The 17,733-nt window shown below is 48.3% G+C and overlaps 1 protein-coding gene across 5 annotated transcripts in view; it reads right to left on the bottom strand.

The window, feature by feature from the left end:
• The window catches only part of LOC105495892 (CD99 molecule like 2), a 126,790-nt gene extending 116,568 nt beyond the window's left edge, over positions 1-10,222 (bottom strand). Inside the window, exon 1 of one of the 5 annotated variants that reach the window (XM_011765801.2) lies at positions 9,993-10,222. In XM_011765801.2, the coding sequence (XP_011764103.1) occupies positions 9,993-10,059 (67 nt within the window). In that variant the 5' untranslated portion in view covers positions 10,060-10,222. The remainder of the gene's footprint in view (positions 1-9,992) is intronic. The other 4 variants (XM_011765802.2, XM_011765800.3, XM_011765798.2 and 1 more) reach the window with 4 other exon arrangements.
• Positions 10,223-17,733: the final 7,511 nt, after the last annotated feature.

Genomic DNA, 17,733 nt, shown 5'->3' with positions numbered 1-17,733 from the left:
GTGATTATTTCATAAAGAACTAGAGAGGTGAGAGAAGTTGCCATCACAATAGAGCTACAAGCAGTTACTCCTAACTAGGAGAACTGGGATACGCTCAAGGGAGGGAGCAATATTTCAGCAGGACCCAGAAATCTGAGATTTGTGTGGCAGTTTTAAATGATGGCTAAGAATTATTTGGCACTCTTCCCTTAAGAGGTAGGATATATGTTCTCACTTTGAATCTAGACTACCCTCAACTGACTCATAACCTACAGAATTCAATGAAAGTCATGCTAGTGACTTCTGAGGCCAAGTCATAAAAGACCACGATCTAGGCATATATCCCAAAGAATTGAAAACAGCTGCTCAAACAAAGACTTGTATACGAATGTCCACAGCAGCACTACTCACAATAGCCAAAGGGTGGAAACAACCCAAACGTCCATCAGCTGATGGCTGGACAAGCAAAACACGGTCTACCCGTACAATAGAATACTATTCAACCATAAGTTGAATAAGAAGAAATGGAGTACTGATCCACGCTGCAACAGGGAGGAACCCAGAAAACATCATGCTAAGTGAAATAAGCCAATCTCAAAAGGACAAATACTATCTGATTCCGTTGCTATGAAATGTCCAGAATAGGCAAATCCAGATAGGAAGCAGATGAGTGGGCGCCACGGCTTAGGGGAGGGGGAATGGTGATGATCACACACACAAAAAATGTATTTAATGCCACTGAACTGTGTGCTTTAAAATGGTTAAAATGGTAAAGGTTATGTGTATTTTGCCACAGTTTTTAAAAGGTTTTTTTTTAAAAGGCCCATCTGTCTTCTACTTTGTCTACTGGAATACTCACGCTTAGAACCTGAAGGGGCTATGTAAGAAGTTCAAATACAATTTCCTTGCTCAAACCAGGAAGCTCAAACCAGAGAGGCCACGTGTGGGTGTTCCAGTGGACAACCCCAGCTAAGCCCATCCTTTATGACATGTGAGTGAAAAAAACCTCCAGATGACTCTAGCCCCCAGCCATTTGAGTCCTCCTAGCTGAGGTCCTAGATACAGTAGAGCAGAGACAGCCATCTTTGCTGCATTATCCTAATTCCCAACCTATGGAGTCTAAGAGTATAGTAAAACAGTTGTTTCAAGCCACTAATGTGTAGAGGTTCATTATGCGGCAATAGGCGACAGCAACAGCTTTCAACCTGGGAGAAAGGGGGCAAGTGTCTTCTTGGCAGATAGCACTACAGCAACAATGGAATCCTTGTGTGTCTTTTAAGATACATGCGACTATGTATAGTTGCTTCCAGGTCTGTCTGGATTTTAATCTCCTTGAGGGCAGGTGCATGTTTTACCCTGCTCTGTTTTACCCACAGTGCCCCCACATGGGTCCTGGCTGCTCATTCAGGATGAGGCCTGCTGCCTGCCATCTGCCCTTCAGATCCACTCTCTGTGCCCCAGGCCACTGACTGGTATGAGCTTCATTAAAGGGCTTCTTTGTCCTCTGGCCTCCTTGGGGTTAGCCCATGGGTTTCCTTAGTATCTCAAGTGCCATTCACATCTCAGATTTTTTTTCCCCACATTGCCCTTAGGCTGAAAGAAATACGGAATATAGTTATACCATCCCAGGCTAGCTGAAGCAGCAGTAAAAAAAAAAGAAAAAAGAAAAAGTAGACTGTCAAAATGAGCCCCAGCTGTGCCTGGGCACTATTTTGGTGGAAATAAATTCCACACTGCAGTAATACTTCCTGTGGAGAGTATCACCTCTAATTTAAAAAACAATCCCAAATACAACCACCTAACAATGACAGCTAGATGTTTTCTAGCCTCTCCTCTACACAGATGTTCACTGAACAGGGGTGTCGTATCTGTAGGATTCAACTACAGCAGTTTTCAAAGATACTTCTGCTGTAAAGCAGCAGAACATTCTGGCATCTCGTGAGAAGCCCGAGGTAGAAAACTAATAAAAACAAAGCTCCAAACTGGTTGAAGTGGAGTTGTTCTACCTATGGAGTAGCCATTCTTTCATTCTTTTAAACTTGCTTTCAGGCTGGGCACGGTGGCTCACGCCTGTAATCCCAGCACTTTGTGACGCCATGGCAGATGGATCACCTGAGGTCAGGAAATCAAGACCAGCCTGGCCAACATGGTGAAACCCCGTCTCTACTAAAAATACAAAAATTAGCTGGGCGAGATGGCGGGCGCCTGTAATCCCAGCTCCTCGGGAGGCTGAGGCAGGAGAATCACTCGAACCCGGGAGGCAGAAGTTGCAGTGAGCCAAGATTGTGCCACTGCACTCCAGCCTGGGCGACAAGAGCAAAACTCCGTCTCAAAAAAAATAATAATAATATAAGTAAATAAAACAAAAATAAACTTGCTTTCAAGAAACAAACCAACAAACAAAAAACAACACTGGTTGAAGCAGGAGTGCACCCATTCCTGTCTGGTCCTCTCCCCACACCCCCACTCCTATCCCCAACTTGAGAGACAGGGAATCGACACAATTAGCTGAAGCCACAGTACTGGTAAGGGCGGCCAGGAGAAAGGTGGGCCAGCAGCACACTCCTCCTCCTCCTCAGCAAAGGGGCAAGTGTGGCCTGCACAAATCAGAAACCCTCTGTCTGCTGGCCCAGAGACAGCCCAGGCGCATGCCTGCTTCAAGTGTGGCCATCAGGACTGGAGGAGAAGGGTGGGAAAGGCCTTTGGAGACAGCCAGTGACCCCCACTGCAGGTGACCTGCAGCATGGGCCACGCTCCAAAGCAAAAGTACAGACTCCCATCTCCTTGTAAAGCAGTTTGGAATCAAACACAAGCACCAGAAATCCAGCTACCTTCCTGGGTCCTCAGAGATGCTTCTAAACATTCATTGCTGCACCAAAAACACCACTGCAACCCACTTTTCTGCACATTTATTTTAAAATACTGAACTTAGAGCATTCTAGGGATTGATCTAAAAATGGTAAAACTGAAACAATGTAAGGAAACATCACATACTAGTTTTCCAAAGAAGGAAGAGGATGCTAGTATCTAACTCTTAGCTTCTTCTTAGCATCCTGTTTTAGTTATAACAAAATATACTGTATTCAACAGTTTAAAACAATACACATTTATTGTCTCACAGTTCTAGAGATAAAAGTCCAACCCAGGTCTCATGGGCTAAACTCAAGGTGTGGTCAGGGATGTGTTCCTTCTGGAGACTTTAGAGAAAAATCTGTTCCCTGTCTTTTCCAGCTTCTAGAGGTTGTGCGGTCCTTGGCTCCTGGCCCCTTGCTCCATCTTCAGAGCTAGCAATGGCCGGGCGAGTCCTTCGCATATGACATGGCTCTAATCCCCACCTCTTCTACCTCCCTCTTCTGTATTTAAAGGACCCAGGTGATTACATTGGGCCCATCTGGATAATCCAGGATAATATTATTTTAAGGTCAGCTGATTGGCAGCCTGAATTCCATCTGCTACCTTACTGAATTTCCCTTGCCATGGAGCCTAACATATTCACAGGTTCCAGAGATCAGGACGTGGACATCTTTGAAGGCTCATTATTATTCTTTCTACTGCAGCTTCCCACCCCACTCCATGTAGAACAGGTGCCTACGTGAAAGATTTTCTGGCCCATTCTTGATAGGTGTCTATGATGAAGTGAAGCTTTTACATGCAAACCAACATTCACCAGTCAGTGGACCTAGCCTCAGGGAGGGCCCAGTCTGGATTGGGGGACAGGAACCCCTTGAGCCAGTCCTCCCAGGCACCCAAGAGCAGAAGAGGAATAACGTGCAAAGTACAAAACCTAAGAGTGAGCCAGGCGTGGTGGCTCACACCTGTAATCCCAGCACTTTGGGAGGCTGAGGCAGGCGGATCACCTGAAGTCGGGAGTTTGAGACCAGCCTGACCAACATGGAGAAACCCTGTCTCCATAAAAAGAAAACAAAATTAGCCAGGTGTAGTGGCGCATGCCTGTAGTTCCAGCTACTTGGGAGGCTGAGGCAGGAGAATTGCTTGAATCCAGGAGGCAGAGGTTGCAGTGAGCCAAGATCGCGCCATGGCACTCCAGCCTGGGCAACAAGACTGCAACTCCATCTCGAAGAAAAAAACAAAAAACACCTAAGAGTGAACACACAGCAGAAAAAGCAAAACACCGGGTGGGGAAAAGAACAGAACAGGAAAGTCAGTGTATCTGGAAGGTATCTCTCCTGAACGCACAACAATGAAACCCAGCTCCTCCCAACACTCCCTTCTGAGCAGCCAAAATGGGCCTAATCAGCATCATCTCCACTGAAGGCAACTTCATGCCCTTCCTCAATGCCTACTGATGCTGACTCCTGGATGGTTTCTGTGCATGTGTTTAAAAACACGGGCTGGGCGTGGTGGTTCACGCCTGTAATCTCAGCACTTTGGAAGGCCAAGGTGGGTGGAACACCTGAGGTCAGGAGTTTGAGACCAGCCTGGCCAACGTGGCAAAACCCCGTCTCTACTAAAAGTACAAAAAAATTAGCCGGGTGTGGTGGTGGGCTCCTGTAATCCCAGCTACTCAGTAGGCTGAGGCAGGAGAATCTCTTGCACCTGGGAGGTAGGTGGAGGTTGTAGTGAGATCACACTATTGCACTCCAGCCTGGGCGACAGAGCAAGACTCCATCTCAAAAAAACAAAGAAACAAACAACACATTTGAGATACCCTGTGTCCAAAGTAATGCAAGGGATAGAGATGTGACCTGTGACAGCAAGGAAAAGACTGAAAACCAGTCAAAGCAGGTAAGACTAACAGGCAGAGTCCCCAGACCTTCTGCCAGACCAGTGCAGCAACTGACTAGCACCCATAATGGCGACCCTGGAGCCATGTAGGAAAGGGAAGTTCCCCTCTCCCCATCATGCCACTGTTGCATGGACCATTCCTGAACTCGGGCAGGCAGGGTTAAGCATCTCTCGGCCAACCCTGCAGATGCCTTTGTGGCCCATCTGGCTCAGTCCAATACCCCAAGTCAGCCCATGAGACTTCTACCTGGATCCCAGCCTGGCATCTCAGCACTGCCGGCACATGGGGCCCACTTTGCTCTTACGCCCCCGAACCAAGCTCTAGCACCTTGAAAACAACCCCAACCCAGGGGTAACATGTTGCCACTTCTCACACTTATTCTGCTTGGATTATACAGTGCATTTTTTCAAATGGCAATGTAATTCCTATACGACTCACCCTTTTAAAGTGTACAAGTCAGTACCCAGTGAATTTTTAACTGAAAATATAGTTCCTATACAACTCAGCCCTTTTTTTTGTTTTGAGACAGAATCTCGCTCTGTCGCCCAGACTGGAGTGCAGTGGCATGATGTCAGCTCACTGCAGCCTCTGCCTCCCGGGTTCAAGCAATTCTCATGCTTTAGCCTCCCAAGTAGCTGGGACTACAGGCGTGTGCCACCATGTCTGGCTAATTTTTGTATTTTCAGTAGAGATGGGGTTTTGCCATGGTGGCCAGGCTGGTATCGAACTCCTGACCTCAGTTGATCCACCCACCTCAGCCTCCCAACAAGCTGGGATTACAGGCATGAGCCACTGCGCCCGGCCACAATTCAGCCTTTTAAAGTGTACAATTCATAGTTTTTAGTACATTTACATGTTTTGCAATCATAACCTCTATCTAGTTCCAGAACATTGTCATCAGCCCAAACAGAAACCCCTTGCCCATTAAGCAGACACTCCCCATCCCCCTTCATCCCAGGTGCTGGCAACCACTAATCTACTTTCTGTCTCTATGGATTTGCCAACTCTGGACATTTTGTATAAATGATGCCTTTCAAGGTTTGCTTCACTTATTTTTGAAATGTGGCTTGGAATGTCTTGCTCACTTGGAGCCAGGTGCTGTGCTAAATGCTTTATACGTTTCTACTCATTGAATCCTAATAACCACCCCATGAGGTAGATAGTGCTGTTATCCCTGTTTCACAGATGAGGAACCGTAGCACTGAGCAGTTAGGCGCATGGGACAGAGTCACAGCAGCACTGGCCAGGTGTGCTTTCAAGCCGATACTCCATGTGTAAGCTGGACCTCTCTTTAAGGGAGCAGGCACTTGGTGGCTTGCCAACATGCTCATCACGTTTATTCTTTTATTCTTTTGTGTGTGTGTGTGTTTGTTTTGTTTTGTTTGAGACAGTGTCTCACTCTGTCACCCAGGCTGAAGCGCAATGGTACGATCTTGGCTCACTGCAACCTCTGCCTCCCAGGCTCAAGTAATCCTCAGCCCCCCGAGTAGCTGGGACTACAGGCACACGCCACCACGCCTGGCTAATTTTTGTATTTTTTGCAGAGATGGGGCTCTTGTTATGTTACCCAGGCTGGTCTCCAACTCCTGAGCTCAAGTAATCTGGCCAACTCAGCCTCCCAAAGTGCTGAGATTACAGGCATGAGCCACTGTGCTCAGCTCCTCCATCATGCTTATTCTTGACCACTTCTCACATTCCTATTACCTGCCTGATCCCTGAAGGTATCTGTGTTCACGCCTTCTGCTCTGGTTATGCAGATAAACCTGAGTTCAAATCCAATTCAGCTAAGCGTTATCTTGATTAAGTTCCTAAACCTCTCTGGGCCCCATATTTTTCATCTGAGAAGTGGGTTACCAACCAGTTACCTTTAAGACTCTATGTAAAAGGGCCACTATGGACATCAGGAGGTGATATGGGTCACAGTGCCACAGGTCAGGGTAATGCGGCAAGGCACTGAGGGCCTGGCCTATAGGTGTTCCAGAAATGAAGCTCTTGTTAAGATTACTACCCGTCCACATCCCTGACAGTCTTCTCCCTGCTGCTCAAAAGAACAGCTTCCCATTTCTGGAGGCGCATACAGGAAGCATACCTGTGTTCGGAGGACTTTTTGGAACTGGTGAAATACACAGCAGACTGAAAAGCCTGCTGTGTATTTAATTAGAACAAAGATAACTTGTTAACCGCCCTTTAAACTCCTGGGAGCCTAAAGTCAGCCTCTACTTGCTACTTGCTAGAGCCTGGAAGGATTTCTCAGATTATGAAGGGCTGCTTCTGCGTGCTTTCTGAGGTCTGCCAGCATTTCTCAGCCACATCCCACTACTGAGGACCAGGACCAAGAATAAAGTGGCTCTCAGCAGGCCTACACATAATGCCACTCCAGGGCTCAAGGAGAGTCAACTGGTGCCTGAGGCACTTGCTTTGTGTTTGTCATTTTGATGCAACAGCTCTGAGACTACCAGGATCCCGGAGAAGACCACCAATGCAAAAATCATATTATCTTATTTTGGACAAAAGATCCAGAAAACTGTTGGCCAGGCGCGGTGGCTCACACCTGTAATCCCAGCACTTTGGGAGGCCGAGGCAGGTGGATCATGAGGTCAGGAGATCGAGACCATCCTGACTAACACGGTGAAATCCCGTCTCTACTAAAAATACAAAAAATTAGCTGGGTGTGGTGGTGGGCGCCTGTAGTCCCAGCTACTTGGGAGGTTGAGGCAAGAAAATGGAGTGAACCCAGGAGGCAGAGCTTGCAGTGAGCCGAGATCGCGCCACTGCACTCTAGCCTGGGCGACAGAGCGAGACTCCGTCTCAAAAAAAAAAAAAAAAAAAAAAATCCAGAAAACTGGGCCCTTATCTTGAAACCAAAGCTTCTTCTGTTTCGGGTTTTCTAATTTAAAAATAAAAGATCGCTGGGTAGCAGTCTTATCTAGGTGGAATCCTGGTTCTATGTCTTCTGAGCTATGTGACCAGGGTCCCCTCATCTGAAAGCTAATGATAATATCTAGTCTGTAAAATGGTCGAGGCAATTTAAGGCAATATATGTGAAGTGCCTGGCACACAGGAAGCACTCAGGAGATGGAGTGGTAGCTGGTAGCAAGGCTGCAGATCTAAGCCTGGTCCCCTCAAAACCTTTGTGATTGTCAGGCATCATATGGATGAGCAAACAAATTCGGGGAACTCATTTTCCCATGGTCCCTAAGTGGTCGAAGTGGGGTACCTCCAGGTGCAAGGGCATATGCCTAGGACTTAAAGGCAGTGACTGTGCAGTCGGACAAACCTTGCATCAAATCATAATTCTGGCAATCGCTGTGTGACCTAAGGCAAGTTACTTCATCTCTCTGTACCTCTGTTTCCTCATCTGTAAAACAGATGTATTGGTTCTGTCTCCTCTCCACCTCTTAAATCAACAATTGTAACGTGCAAATCTAAGACCCAATCTTTTTTTCTTTTTTTGAGATGGAATCTTGCTGTGTCGCCCAGGCTGGAGTGCAGTGGCTGCAATCTCGGCTCACTGCAAGCTCCGCCTCCCGGATTCATGCCATTCTCCTGCCTCAGCCTCCCGAGTAGCTGGGACTACAGGTGCCCGCCACCACGCCCGGCTAATTTTTTGTATTTTTAGTAAAGACGGGGTTTCACCGTGTTAGCCAGGATGGTCTTGATCTCCTGACCTCGTGATCCACCCACCTTGGCCTCCCAAAGTGCTGGGATTACAGGCTTGAGCCACCGTGACGGCAAGACCCAATCATTTCTATTCCCCACCTTCTCAATGTGCACAGCATGTTGAAGACTTTCAGAAGACAGCTTTGAAGGGAGTATCATTTTTCTAACTTTTTTTGTGCTTCCACTTTCAAGATTTCCATGTCATTAGATGCAAGTCAATCAAATGATACTTTTTCCCACAAATGCATTGTAAACAAAATAAAAATTTCATCCTAAAGGGAAAATGAAAAAGAAAATTCAACAACTCTTTACCCCTATAACTTCCTTTATTTTTCTCCATAGCACTGACAATATATATAGATTTCGATGTTGGGCTTGTTTTCTGCCCGGACCAGGACGTAAACTCTATGAAGACAATCTCAGTTTTGTTCACTACCGCATCATCAGTTCCTAGAACAGAGCTGGCACCTCCGTAGAATGTTAAGTGGCTCTTCGTGAATCAACTCCAGGTGGGTTACCCACATGAAAAACATTTCTGCATCTTTTGCAAAAGTGTCTTGGCTAGTACCATCCACTGTTTTCCAGTGTTCCTTTATGTGACACAAATCTTACTAGAACTCAGTACCAGGACAAAGTGTGTGTGTGTGTGTGTGTGTGTGTGTGTGTGTGTGTGTGTGTGTGTGTTTGTTTCCTGAGCTCATATATTTTCCGCCAGCTGGGTTCACTTCTATTGTCAGGAAGCTCGGAGCATAATTCATGTTCAATTACAGTGTTTCCCTTAATCCCTTTTTCTGATGGGGACATAGGATATAAATAAGTGTAAGAAGATTCTGTTGGTACATGTTTAAGACCCTATTTTTAACCACAGACTGCATTTATTCTAATAAGATGCTTCTCAAACTTGAATGTGCCAGAGAATTACCCACGGATCTAGTTGAAATGCAGAATCAGACTCAGTAGGTCGGGGGCGGGGCGTGAGATGCTGCAGTTCTTACAAGCTCCCAGGTGATGCCTATGCAGCTGGGCCCTGGACCACATTTTGAGCAGCAAAGGGTCTAAGAAACGTGCTTCCTTGATTCAGCGGGATTTCTCTCTCCTGTTCCTTGGCAAAACATGACCAAAGTCTCAAAAACTGAAGCGGACGGCAGAAGCACCTAGAGAGCTGGTTAGACCTACACCTCGCTGACCCACCCCCACACCCCATGCCCGCTGTGATCCCCACAAAAGGAGCTAGGAATCCACCTAGGTGCTTCTGCGGTCTGTGACCTCGCAGCAAATTTCGAAAATGACTGCTCTCTTTAAGGTTTTCTCAAAGGTAAACTCCTGGGGACAGCTGTTGTCACCAGTGGTGACACCTCGTTCAGGATTTTAGGGGGCCCATCCGCTGTTTCCAGCCCAGCGTCAGCCCTCCTCTCCGGCTACTCCGACCGCGGCGGAGTCAACCCCCACGGGCCCGGGGCTCGGACCCCCGCCGCTCCGCCTCGGACAGCCGGCCCAGCCGGTGGCAGCCACCGCAGGCCCGCAAGGCGGGGATCGTGCCGCTCATGCGCAGAGCGACCCCTGGGCCCACAGGGCGGGGTCCCCGCGCGCCCCCCGCCCGCCTTACCTCTCTGGACCAGGGTGGCCAAGGAGAAAGCGAGGCAGACAAGGAACGCCGAGCGCCAGGCCACCATGGCTGGGAGCAGGCGGAGGGCCCCGGAGGAGCACAGTTAGCGCGAGAGCGCCCGAAGGAGAGGCCGAGGAGCAGCGGGAGGAGGAGCCCCGCCGCCTCTGCAGCGTCCCGCCCAAAGCCGGCGCGCGCGCGGCGCGGCCCCGGGAGAGTGGAGGTCGGGCGCGCTAGAGAGCCGGCGCCTGAGGGCGCCCCGGCAGGGGTTAGGCCGGGGGGGCGGGGCGAGGCTGCAGTATCAGGGGCGGGGCCGCGGTCTGGAGGCGGGGCTCCGGGCGAGGGGCGTGGCCCGCCGGCTCCCGGGTGGGGAAGTCTGGGTTGGGTTGGGCTGGGTCCAGCGGCAGCGCGCGGTCCGCAGACCCTGTGCCACCCCGGTCCTCGAGACCGAAGGAGGTGGCCCCGCGGACCTGGAGCAGTGAGTCACCAGTGCCGGAGAGCAGGAGGCGGCAGCGCCGGTGGGCACCGATTTCCTGCCGGGTGACCTTGAGCAGGGCTCTTCCCCTTCTGGCCTTGGTGTTTTCCCGGTGAAGGGTTGTTCCCTCGGGGCCCCTCCAGACACCGTCCAGCACGGAGCCCCGCACTCTGTCCCCACCCGCCGTTCCCTGCAGGAGGCCATAGTGGAACCCTGACCGGAGACTGAAGAAAAGGGCCGTTTTCGTGACTGGCTGCGGTAGATAAACAGTGACACGTCTCGAGGAAACGAGGCCGGGGGCGCCCAGATGGGCGAGAAGGGAGGGTGGGGGGCGTCCCGGAGCCGAAGCGCCGCAGGCTCGGGAGACTAGGGGTAGGGACTGGGTCAGCTCTCCCGAGGCTGTCATGAATGCGCTGAAAGTGCAAGTTCATATCTGCAGAGTCGATCTGAAAAACGTGCTTAATGACCGACAAACGCGCTGCAGTCCTTTCCCATGAACCCCTGCAAACGGAGTCCGTCTCCCAGACCCGAAGAAATCAGATTCCGATACTGCGCCGACCAGCAAAATGCCCGCTGCAGCAGTTCGTGGGAACGCTCCCTAGAAGTGCCCCAGCTGCAACCGGCTCTCCAAGACAAAGAGGAAGCGCTGCTACTCTCCGGAGTGGCGGCGTGAGCCTGTCCCTGCCATTATGCGGCACGGGCTGCCCAGGGCCACATCCTCCTTAGAGGGCGGCTACTACCACCTCCCCTCAATATCCATTAGGCAGCTTTCCTGTGCCCCCAACCCAGCCCTTGCTGCCTTAGGCAGCCCCCTCAGTGACTCCCACCAACCCCTAAGGAACAGTGGGGTCTGGGGTCTCCCTGAGATGAAGCCGAAATCTCCCATGTGGCTTACATCCATTGCCCTGAATCTTAGGGCTGCAGAAACAAAGCAGCATATGAGGAGTGGATCTTCCTAGGTTCAGGGCATTAATTACTATATGAATGGAACATTATTCCATTCTAGCTGGAGAATTAACAGAAATAGCTGGTAGTTATTGAACATGGACTATACCATGGCATATTCCAGGCATTTTACCCTTAATATTTATTCCTCACAATGCCATATATATCACCTAATAATTAACGAGGGAAAAGCAGCAAAATGGAGGTTCCTTGAGGCTGGGGAGTTAGCCAGGTCTAGTCTCATGTGTCAAAGTGGGAGGGTACCACTAGGAACCCCAGCTGGTGAATGGCTAAGAATGTGTGCTGTCGAGCCAGACCGGGTACAAATCCTGGCTAAACCCAACAAGGTTGTGCTAAGGATTAAACAAGATGGTGAAAAGTGAACAGCCTGCACACAGTGACAGAGGGCAGGGACCATTACTGGTTAATCTAGTAACGACTAAGGAAATAGTGGCCACTGTGAGGTCAGGAAGTTACTGTCTATTCCAGGCTGTGGGCATGCCCTACCTTTGCTACTAAGTGCCCTGAGCCATTCCATAGGCCCCGGTGGTACCATCTGTACCAGGAGGGCACTAGATTTTCTGGTCTTTAGGAGTCTCAGGGTCTGATGGGTAAACCCTGATGCATACACACTCATCTACACTGAGGAGGTGAGAAGCATGTAACCTCTAAGTTTGAGGCCATGTCAATCAATATGCAGTGGACAGTCACACGCAACTGAAACTCTAGCTGCTAAATGTGCTACAATGCCATATGCATTGTATCTTCTAGCTTGAGCTGTCTTCTAGCTCAAGAGTAGTTCTCAAACTACACCCCATGGGCTAAATCCTATTCCCAGCTGTTTGTACAGCCTTCCAGCTAAAAGTAGTAGTTGCATTTTTAAATGGTTGAAAAAAATCAAAAGAATGTTACGACATAAGAAAGTGATACAAAATTCAAATTTCAGGGTTCATGAAGTTTATGAGAACACAGCCATGCCCACTGATTTCTGTATTCCCTATGGTGGCTTTTGTGCTACCACAGTGGAGTTGAACAGTTGTGATTGAGACCATGGGGCCCACAAAGCCTAAAATATTTACTGTCTAACCCTTTACAGGAAAAGTTTGCTGATCTCCGTTCTAGCAGATTGAACCATGACAAGGATAAACATTAGCAGGTGATGATACAGGACCTTAAGAGTGTGCTCCTCTAAAGCGCGAAATGAGCATAGATGACCTGCTCTGACACAGGAATGAGAACCAAAAGAAAAGGACAATGTTTATCATGGTGGCCAAAAGATACTCAAAATAGTTCTTCCTTAATCAAAATATTGCAAATGTCTGAGATCGATTATCCTACCAGATACCTCTCCCTTTGTAAAATAACTTATCTTGGTCCTGGTTTGTCTCTCAGTCTCTTGTAAGTTAGGTTAATGTGAGTCAGAGAGGGCTGATTTGCCTGCCAGACTGAAGACCTGCTGGGAACTTAGTGAGCCTCTCAGTCAGGTACTGCTATCCTGCTGAATTGCAAATGAACATGCAGTTGATTTACATACAGGAAACTGTACACTTAAAAACCATGATCTGGGAGCACCTCCCCACCTTAGTTTGGAAGTGTATTTCCCAGGAGGAAAAAAAAAATTATTATTAAAAAAAAATTGTCAAAGCGATTATCTGTGTTCCCTGCCCCCACACATCGTATATACTCCCCACTACCAATGCACATGGGTTCGGGGACCCACTCTTGCCCAAGCCTGCCTCGTCTACACACCACTTCCTTATTCCCACCCTCTTGCTACACCTAGTTTCTCCCTGAACTTCTCATACCCTGAAAACTGCCACCAATTGGAAAACCATTTGGCCTGACAAGATTGTCTCCTAAAAATGTCCACCTTTCCCAAGCTGTGGCCCAAGCAGAGAAGTGTGGCATGGACAAACAGCCACCAGGGTGGCCTGGGAGAACAGGAGAGGCACACATATAGGGCTGGGTGGGTTTACACCAATCTCAGGTAAATAGGATTATGTGGGCCAGCTAGGTATCCATGGGACTATGTGTTCCAAATTCCCCAAGGACTATACTTTCAGGAATTGTTTCTGTAATACATTACTAGAGAATGTTCTCTGAATGTGTAGAGCACAGAAAAATACAAAATAATAATAAATTCCAAATCAGCTGAGTCCCTGGGTGGCCTCCCTCACCCATGATCAAAATCAGCTGTGGAAGGGCCTTGCCACCTCCCCCACCACTGCTGAAGATGCTCATCAAGTGAGCACCACTGTCCATGCTGACAGCACCCCTTCCTTAATATCCACCCCGCCACTGATCCTTAGGGGCCAGAGCCAAGAGGGAGTCCACATGGGAATGAGGGCAGGGACAAAGGCTTTGCCCCAACTCAAGGTCACCCTCTGTGCTCTGGGACCCAAAGCAGCTCTGCTGGTGCTCAGGGCTTCCTCTACCCTCTCACAGCCTTGGAATTTAATCCCTCTAACCAAACCTGTTGGAGAGCCCTGGCTGGGTACAAAGGGACAGCACACCCTCCCTTCCCACCTCACTCCCCACCGTGCGGGGCAATTAAGAGACAAAGACTCACTTGCATCTCAATGGACATGCAAACAGCCCCGACTGGCTGCAGGGAGGGGCGCACCGGGCTCTACAGCAATTTTCCCAAATGCCTGACTTCACAGTCAAGTTTCACCAGTCCCAGGAGACAAAAAAAAAAAAATGAGGTTATCGTGGCAAGCTTCCCCCCATAAGGCTAGAGTATTGACCTTTATCTTGAAATCATGAACTTGTTTTGGTATACAAAAGTCCTTTTATTTCATGAAAAGATAGTAGTGTTTTGTTTAATATGCTTACTTTGCAAAGTAAGAAGTTGGCAACCCTACCCGTCCCCAAACTAAAGAAAAAAGAAAAGAAATCTACTCATTGGTGAAATTCACAAGTCTGGGAACCACTGGCTATCCCAACAATATTCAGCCCACCCAGGCCCAGATACATAGGAATTTTTGGAACACACCCCATATGTAAACAGAAGCCCTAAAAATGCATTCCAAAACAATGTTTCCTCTGATACTTTTTGAGTTATAAGCACATTATCCCTTAGTCTCCTCCGCCTCTCCACAGCCTTCTTATTCTTTCCCCTCTTGGATTTTATAGTATGGCAAGGACAGGCAGGGCTTTGAATGCCATGCTAATGAGCAAAGATTTGGTTCTGAGAACAGAGGAGGAGCCACTGAAGGCTTTTAAGCATGAAGCAGCAGCGACAGGGAACTGGTCTACAGGAGTGCTACTGGCATCATGTAGGGAGAGAGGCTGGGGACTGTGGGGCTGGAGAGAGGAGTTTGGATTCCTGGTGTGGACGTGGTGGAGGTAGCAATTGTCATAGAAAAGAGGGGCTGGGTGTGTAGGCCTGGCCCAATTCTCAGGGCTGAGACGAAAAGAAAGTCCAAGGCTGGAGACAGATGATAGGCAATTATTACTCTGTCTGATGCAGATGGTTAAAGAGTTGAGCACCCAGTGTGTTGGGAACACAGAGGTACGGCCCCACTCCCAGTGCACGGTCAGGTTAGAGCTGACTCAAAGAAGTAACGGTTTGGCCTGCAGACGGCAGCGTGTTCTGAGAGAACCGCTGAAATGAGAGGAACCAGGTCACACAGGACTTGTAGACCAGGTGAAGACTGGACTCTACTCAAAGGCAACCATGAACCCCCAGGAGTTTTAAGCGGAGATGGGGTGGTGCTGCCGGGTGATAAGATCAGGTTGACATTCCATGGTTTCATTTCTCCACGGAGTCTCAAGACTCTGTTGTACAGAACCCAGAAAATGATGCTCTAGGTGACAGGAGCCATTCGAGTGAAAAGCTGGGGAGAGTGGAGAAGAGACAGGGGTGGGGGAGGAGAGGGAGGAGGCAGTGCAGAAGTCCCGGAATGCTTTGGCTGGGCTCAGGAGGAAGGGTGAGGTGGCATGGAGACTCTTCTGCTCTGCCTGCTTGTCCCAGAAACAGCCCAGTGTAGTGGGTCAGGAGCAGTGGCTTCACAGACAGCAGGGTCATCTTCCATTGCCGTGTTTCTGCAGAGCGACACCCCCCTACCACCACCACCACCACCACCAATCCCGCTGTCTTACATACAGCAGACTTGCTCACTCCCAAAGGGGGCCCTCTGTAATGTAATGCAACAAATTTCAATGAGAAACAAATCATCTCATCTTTTTTGATTCCTGTTAGGATTCCCACTGGTGGTTTGAGGAATTTTCTTAACCCACCAACAACCACACGATGGTGATGATATTGGCAATGATGGCCATGGTGACTATGATCCCAAAAGAAAAGAAGACGATGCCGAACGCCGGTGGGTCACGACTTCGTTTCAAGGCTCATTATCATGGGAAGGCGTCCTCTTCCTTGGAAATCTAAATGCAGAACACCCATCCATCTTCAGGAAGCCCGTGCGTGTCAAGTCAGGCAGAGCAAAACCTTATACCTGCATGGTTTCCTAATGTGAGAGACTGCTCTGTAAATTTCTTTCCAGTGCTCAGTCGAGTTAATATGGAATTTGCATAAACACTTGGCAAGAAATAACGTATGTCTCTGTAATATTTCCGAGGCAGTATTTTCTTCTCCAAATCCTGACCTCTGTAGGAACAGGACTTAACATTTACCTCCCAAATGCAGAGTAGGGCTGTATTTAACTTACCTAGTGAAGTATCCCCTAAGTAAGCACTCAGGTGACTCAAACCACAGAAACCAACATTTGGTCTCTTTGAATTAAGTCTTTTCATGTAATTGAAGCAGCCCAAGAAACCTCCTGGAAAATGTTTCGGAACACAAATGTGGAATTCGGCATCCAATTAACAGCAATAACATTTTGTTCAAAAATAACTTTTGCAGACACATTGCGATGTCCAAAACAGGACTGCCCATTGCCAGCCCCCAAACCACTCTGCTCCTCCCACAAGTGTTCCCCTGTCTTAGTAAATGGCACCACCAATCTCCCAGTTGCTAGGGCCCCAAACCTGGGAGGCAGATTTGCCTCCCTGCCCTGATCTCACCCACTCCGTTACCAAATCCTGAGAACTCTGTCTCCTAAAGTCTTGAATGTGTACACTCATCCCTGCCCTGAATAACTGCACAGCAGCCTCCTCCAGCCCATTTTTTTTATCCAGCAACCACAGGAAGCTTCTTAAAAAGTAAATCAGATCATGTTGCTCCCTTGCTTAAAACCCTCCAGTCTCGTGTCCCAGGCCTTCCATCTCACTCACAGTAAATCCAAATTTCTATTTATGGTCTGCACAGCCCCACATGATCTGATCAGGCCCCTGCCTCCCTATATAACTCCTTAACTCATTCCAGCTTCCCTTCTGCACTGCCTCCCGACCCCCAATCGTCACCTCCCTGACCCCACCATTCCACCTGTCTGGAATAACTTCCCTTCCTTCCTTCACGTGACTGGCCCCAGTTTATCCCTCAGGCCGTAAAAGAACATACTGTTCCCAGCCTAGGAGAGGCTCAGGACCCATCCCTTCTCCCCTCACAGATCCTATGCTGAATCCACCTTAACACTGAGCTTTGAATCCAGATGTGAGTTCAACTTGCTTTGCAATTTGCTGTCTCCTCACACTGGTCCTGTTTCTCAACCGTAGTAGCATGACAGAATCTTTGAGGAAGGTGTTTTTTTTTTTCCTTTAAATTGAGGTAAAATTCATGTAACATAAAATTAACCCTTTAAAAGTGTACAATTTAGTGGCATTTACTACATTTGCAATATTGTGCAACTATCACCTCCATCTAGTTCTATAACATTCCCATCATCCCAAAAGGAAATCCCAGACGCATTAAGCAGTCACTCCACATTAACCCTTCTCCAGCCCCGGGCAACCACTAATCTTTCTGTCTTTATAGATTTTGCCTATTGTGGACATTTTGTATAAATGGAACCATATACTATGTGGCCTTTTGTGTCTGGCTTCTTTCGCTGAGCGTAATGTTTTTGAGGCTCGTTCATGTTCTACCATGAATCAGAATTTCACGTCTTTTATGGCTGAATACTATTCAATTGTATAATAATACCACATTTTGTTTATCCATTCATCAGTAGATAGACATTTGGGTTGTTTCCAGTTTGGGGCTATTGTGAATAATGCTGCTATGAACATGGATGTACATACAAGCTTATTGTTGGACATGTGTTTTCATTTCTCTTGGGTATACACACGAATTGCTGGGTATCAGGGAAGCTTTGAAAACTATGTTTGCCAGGGCCCTACTCTCCAAGTTTTCAATGTACTTGGCCTGGGATAGGATAAGGCATTTCTATCCATCTAAAAGCTGAGACCATGGTTGGGCAA

This window comes from Macaca nemestrina, chromosome X (assembly GCF_043159975.1).
Source record: "Macaca nemestrina isolate mMacNem1 chromosome X, mMacNem.hap1, whole genome shotgun sequence".
NCBI lineage: Eukaryota > Metazoa > Chordata > Mammalia > Primates > Cercopithecidae > Macaca > Macaca nemestrina.
This window is presented reverse-complemented; position numbering and strand designations above follow the sequence as displayed.